The sequence below is a fragment of the Brachyistius frenatus genome, unplaced genomic scaffold, assembly GCF_029030835.1.
Source record: "Brachyistius frenatus isolate BFR_SWC_R1_liver_20210118 unplaced genomic scaffold, ASM2903083v1 Contig_32, whole genome shotgun sequence".
In the NCBI taxonomy this organism is placed as follows: domain Eukaryota; kingdom Metazoa; phylum Chordata; class Actinopteri; family Embiotocidae; genus Brachyistius; species Brachyistius frenatus.
Window position 1 is genome coordinate 3293294 of NW_027210631.1, and position 6000 is coordinate 3299293.

The following is a 6000-nucleotide window of genomic DNA, read 5'->3' on the forward strand; positions in this document are numbered from 1 at the left end:
ATGTTGATAAAGTCACGTAACTTGGAACAGTTTCTCCTGAGAGTTATAGCTTCCCCTGCTCCGTGCAGATTACTGTGCTGCGTTCTGTTTGTGCACAACGGGAACAGTCTCAGAACTTCTTGATTGCCCCCGAAGTGTGGCATAGTTTGAGATTCAAGTGAAGATACATCTTATTAAACAACATACATTGCACTTCATCCTGTAATTCATTCTGTCACAATGCTCTCGTCAGTATCCTTGCTGAATAGGACTGAATATTCAATATGATCTCGCAGTTGAATTAGCTGTTATTTTTCACCGCTGTGATTTTGTATTAATGCACACTGCAAGTATTTAACGTAACTTTAAGTGCAACATTAAGGCAATAGCAAAGCATGAGTCAGTGAAGTTTTAAAGCTCAGAAATCCCAGCATCTCACCAGATAATTGCTGTATCATCAGTACCAATCAATGACCCTGCAGATATCATACTGTCATTTTGTGCAACAGTGTAGAAGAAAAAAAAATCAAAACTTACTTTCCATTTGAGGAAGACCAAATGTGAGGTACATTTTGTGCACCCAGGGATGCTGTTTTTTTTTTTTTTCCATACGAGATTCCCTGAGAGGCTGAAACATCCCAGCAGCACAATCTAACAATAGCTGCTGTATCACAGGACCTCTCAGAGTTATTTGTGTATTGTAGCATAAGGAAGATAAAAATAGGGCTTTCTGCCTCTCCCTCTGTCCTTCCCTCTCTTTGTCTATCTAACAGTGTAAATGCTAATCTCAGTCTCCCAGTAAAGATAACAGACACTCTGGACAAAAAAGTATCAGAGAAAAGAAAGAACAACGGAAAAAAAAGGAAAGGCTGAGACAGAGATAAAGGAGGTGGGGAGACTTCAAAAGAGGTGGAACAATGGAGTTTAAAGGCTGGAAATGGTTAAATCTACCAGACATCAGATCACATCACAGTCACCCAACAGCTCCTCAGAAATCTGATTACAGTGACTGGTGTCAGAAGCAAAGACAAAATATGTTTTATAAATTCAGATTACGTGTGAGTGTCAGAGGGTAAAATCAATGCACTATATGGTAAATATGGACTGATTTCAAACAGCCTCTGAGGCCTTTGACATGTTGAGCTTGTCAAGCAACCAGTGACTCCCCATAAAAAATGACTCGTTTTCAATTTTTTTTTGAATTTTTAATCAATGATCTTTATTGATCCTCTTTGGTGTTTCCTTCTGTTTCGCGTCTTTATGCGAAGCTAACCAATTCTTTTCTCGAGCTTCATATTTGCTGTACAGATACGAGAGTGGTATCGATCACATCACCCGAGCAAATAAGTGTATATTTCTACATATTATAACTATAACTATTAGCTCCCATGAATTCACTACTCGATTATGTCTTCAGTTTTCAATCGCAAGGTGTTTGATGTTAGTTTTGCCCCCCCCCCCCCCCCCCCTCATCAGGTCTGTCCTGTATCCCCGTCCTGCCGCCACGCCGGGGTTCCTTCTACGTGGAGGCTGGCACAGGCGTGTCGATTGGCAGCGTGTTGGCCTTCTGGTGCCGAGAGGGATACCAGCTAGTGGGCAGCGACAAAATCTACTGCAATGTCCGGAAAGGCAAAGCGCAGTGGAGCAACTACCTGCCTGTCTGTGAAGGTTTGTGCAATATCGACTGTAATATATAAAAAGATAAACTTTTAAAGTTGAGATTTTCCCCTACGTTCAGTAAGAACTACTTCTCCATTGCAGTGACATGAACTAGTTCTTGCCATTCACGCCTGCTTATGCGTGAAATCTGGTTGCGGCTTGCATGTAAAGGAGCGTTAATGAAATTGCACAGCTCGGGGAACATTTCTAACGTTTCCTCTTAACAACGTGACGTGTGGAATTAACGTCTTTCTGACTTGGGAGAAGAAAGCGGGCCGAACTCGAACCGACTTCAGAAAGCTTCTCAACATGTCTGCAAAACAGCAGTTAGAGAGGAAGCTCTGGGAATTAGAAAGGAGCTGGAAATAAAATCATCACAAATGGTTGCTTTTTCAGAATCTTTTACAAGATGCAGACAAGCTTATTCAGAGATTAAAGTGTTACCTGTGATTGAAGGTGTGTCTCTTTTTTCATCCCAACAGCCATCCCCAGGCCGGAGGACCGTGGACTGAGAGTGGCTGTGTTGGCTTCAGTCATAAGTGGCATCGTCATCCTCGCCATGTCCCTGTCCTTCCTCATCTGCTGTCTGCAGGAGCGATCCAGCCGGGACCGCGTCAAGAAAGAGGGACGGAGCAGGTAGGACCGGACGCAGCGGAGTCAGAGGCTTTGGTTGCTCCTTGAAGTCTTGTGCTGGAAAATGTTCTCTTCTTCTCAGACGCAGAGAGAAGCGCTCGGCCCGTCGCAGCGAGTGTTGGCTGGAGAGAGAGGAGGGCGAGTGGGAAGCTTTCCCTCCACCCAAGATCTTCCACCTGTCCCAGAGGATGAACCCCCGCCTGGCTCCCGACAGTCCTCTCTACTTGACAGGAGGCCTCACTGGATATGAGAACAGAGGATACCACAGGTAAACTGGCAGCGCTCACATCTGTTGGGAACCTAATCCATGATCCAGGAATGTACTTTGTATTACAAAACGCACAGGAAGTAGATGTCATCGAAAAAGAACAAGACTCCACCGCAAAGCTGAAAAGTTCTCCAGAACTTAGCTTGTAGGAAAACAGTAATTAATAAGGTTTGAGGCTCCAGACCTTCATCTGGGCAACATGATAATCCTCATAATGACACCAAATTGAACACACCTGTGCTGTGTCATGCAAGTAGTCATGGGAAATGCTGTTCAACGCTTTTCTAGGTTCCAACAACTTCAAGAAATACATGATGTCGTAAGATACGAAGATAAATAGAAACAAAACTAAAAGACTCACATTGGAGTTTTGAAACCGAGAGCTCAGAGTAACACACCCTCAGTTGAACAGGTTTTTATGTAAGTTTTTTTTATCTGGTTTCTAGACGTTGTCCAATGTGCCGTTGCCCAGCAACGGTGTTTTTGCAACTTAACCGCTCGAACGCAAAGCATACGGTGCACACGACTTCCCATGTTGTAACCACGAGCTCACGAGTTCCATTTGAACGCAGCAAGTGTTACGTTTTTCCTCTCCTCGGGTGCACGTATATTTGACTGGGTGTTCATGTGACGGAGTACAAAAGTGCTAAAGTCCAGATTGGGGTCGGTCGGACCCAGTAGACCAGAGTTTGAGTCCGTGAGAAAGCAACACGGATTTATTTGAGGAAACCTTTCCCTCACCCTCACCATGTGCTTTTGTTTTCCTGAACCTAAAAACGTCCTAACTCCTAAAACCTTGACTCTGACACAGTGCGCTGTAGCGGGCTGATCTATGGACTTGATGGTTTGATGTGACGCCACTTTGAATACACTTTGACACATTTCACAGGATTTGTTTTGTTTGTATCCACTGATGGCGTCTCTCTCTCTCGTTCAGGAGTCAGGAGAGTTTGCTGAAGGCGTCCCTGCCCGGACTCTACCGCTCCGAGTCTCAGCTGTACCCGCATGTCGTCCTCCAGAGGGTGCCGACACCGACGGCGCCCTCCGCCCCCTCCGCTCCATCCGCCCCTCTCTACCTCCACCTTCCGCACTCCTCTGCTGCCACCGCCTCACCCGCCCACACCAGCGCCCACAGCCAGCCGCACACCATGGCGCAGTACCCCACCCCGACGTACCCGCCCAACCCCAACACAGCCGTGCCCGCCTACCACCACCCAACACCGGCGCCCATCTATCCCAACCCCAACCCGGCAACTCAGAGGCCATGGCAGTAGCTACGTCTGTCACCTTCCTCATTTCCAGAGCGCGACGCCGTTCCTGCTGAAGACGCTGAAGGAACACACAGGGAGAAAACGTCACAGGCACGTTTTGGAGACACATGAAGTCTTTTTACTCTCTCTTGTCCCCGATTACTCCCCCAGACGTCTGCAAACGCCATGTTCCAAAGCAGAAAATGAAAGAAAAGCGTAGAAATGGACATGCGGCCAGTGTAGAAGCTCCCTCTTTTACCGCATGCTTCATGAACTTCTCCTGCAGTTTGGACTCCACAGGAAGTGAACACCTTTTTTCCTTGATTCTCATTGAACTGCTGCTGCACTTCCTGCAAGAGGTCTTCGGAGAAAATCCTGCTTTCTTTTAACCGCCAGATCTTTGAAGAAAACTTCATGTCGCTGCTCAACAAAGGGACACGGAGAGTTGTAATTTAGCGTGCACTAATTCAGTTCATGAAAGAAAAACCTGCAATGACAGACTTTTTTAGGCAGCTCTCAGAAATGTAAATGTTTTTAATAGTTTATTGTTTATAAAAAGGATCCCTATCAGCCTTCCTGAGGTCCAGCTAATCTAATCTACACCTAAATAAACTGACAGATATATATTTTTGGACTTAACGTGTGAAATCTCACTTCTTTTTGACCAGAGCCACGTGTGACGTAATGAAAGCAGCTTTTGTTAATGCAGTACATTCTGGTATTTATTTCCCCACACTGAGTGGGGAACACAGACTAACTGCAGGGATTTATGGGTAGAGAGTACACTGTGATTAAAATGCTGCTGTTGCTGCAACCGCGAAATGAAGCCAGTTTTGTGCTGTTTGTATGGATTTAATGACACAGTGATCATTTTCAATCCATCCTTTCTTTCTCAGAAAACTGTTAACTAAATGCAATATTTTGTTTCTGTCTGTGTCTGTTTGTGTTACAAAATTAATTATAACAAAAAGCCTGTTTTATGGTTGGCAGTTTAAGTGGTGAAATATTTGGGCACAGTCATTCGGGGGCCAAATAATCCTTACATATCAAATATATTAAAGTCTGAGCTGAAGATAGGTTCAAACAATGACTTGTTAGTCAAAGAAAATCAATTTTTAATTTCAAGAAAACATCTTACGTGACGTAACCAAGATTATAACAAGCCTTGGGAAGTCAGATACTCTGTGGGACGGCTGCTTCGTCACTACAAACTGCACTGAACTGACTGTAAAGTTCAAGCAGTGAGATGGTAAAACTTTTTAACCTTTGTTGTCCCTTTGAACCATGTAAATGCATTTAAATCATAAACTTCAAGGCCCCATTACTGTCAGGCTTTTTATTTTTAACAGAAGAACTTTATTAGAAATACTCATAAATATGCACTTTCATTTTTTTAAATGACTTGGACTGGACAGTCTTAGGTACTTTACTGTAATTATTTTCTTGTATAACAATAAGACTGAATAAATCTGAATAAAAAGAGTTTTGTTTAGTTCCACAGTTCAGCTGGTGTTTTTAGTTTGCACTATTTCTGACAGAGGAGGAAGAAATAAATGGCCATAAATGATGAGGAAGAGGACGATGAAAGGGATGGAAAATACAAAGTACGATGAAGCCAATTCATCTCCGTGTCGTGACAGTTGAAAATGAAGCAATGACCTCATTTGCCTGCAGAGTGACACTGACACATGATGAAGATAGAGTGGTTCGTCTGCCAGTGTTGTACTCTGGTTACAGAGTAGACGGTGATACAACATATGTAGGTTAAAAAGTTAAATGAAAATTGTATAGGTTTATAGCGGATTTATTTATATGGTGGATATATGGATTCATCGTCATAAGGGATTGTAAAAACTCAGACTTACAACCACAAACACTTGTTCAGTCGTACCTGTGAAAGTTTATACCCTGAGATCTGCTTTGAATAGTGCATAAACAAAAGACAATAAAAGAGTCAAAATGAAAGTGATAAAAAATTAAATATGTTGAAAAACTGACAAGTAAAAAAGTGCTGAAGTAAAATACTTCCCTTCTGGAGAAGAGAGGTATTTTAGGGACAGTACAACCTTCAAAAACTGTTGGTCCTCATTATAAACTTAAAAAAGATTAGATGCAACTCCCTCCATGGAAGTCGTCTGTAATGTTTGGAGCCACAGTCCCTTCGTTAGTTTTTTGTGTTAGGATCCAGTTTCTTTAACAGTGTTCCTCAAA

General features: G+C 43.2%; 1 protein-coding gene across 4 annotated transcripts in view; it reads left to right on the forward strand.

The window, feature by feature from the left end:
• LOC138621813 (sushi domain-containing protein 3) overlaps positions 1-5281 on the forward strand; it is a 31547-nt gene extending 26266 nt beyond the window's left edge. For all 4 annotated transcript variants that reach the window (XM_069700137.1, XM_069700138.1, XM_069700139.1 and 1 more), the window contains exons 3-6: positions 1456-1647; positions 2121-2274; positions 2354-2539; positions 3477-5281. In XM_069700137.1, coding sequence (XP_069556238.1) covers positions 1456-1647; positions 2121-2274; positions 2354-2539; positions 3477-3813 — 869 coding nt within the window. In that variant the 3' untranslated portion in view covers positions 3814-5281. The remainder of the gene's footprint in view (positions 1-1455; positions 1648-2120; positions 2275-2353; positions 2540-3476) is intronic.
• The last annotated feature ends 719 nt before the right edge of the window (positions 5282-6000 follow it).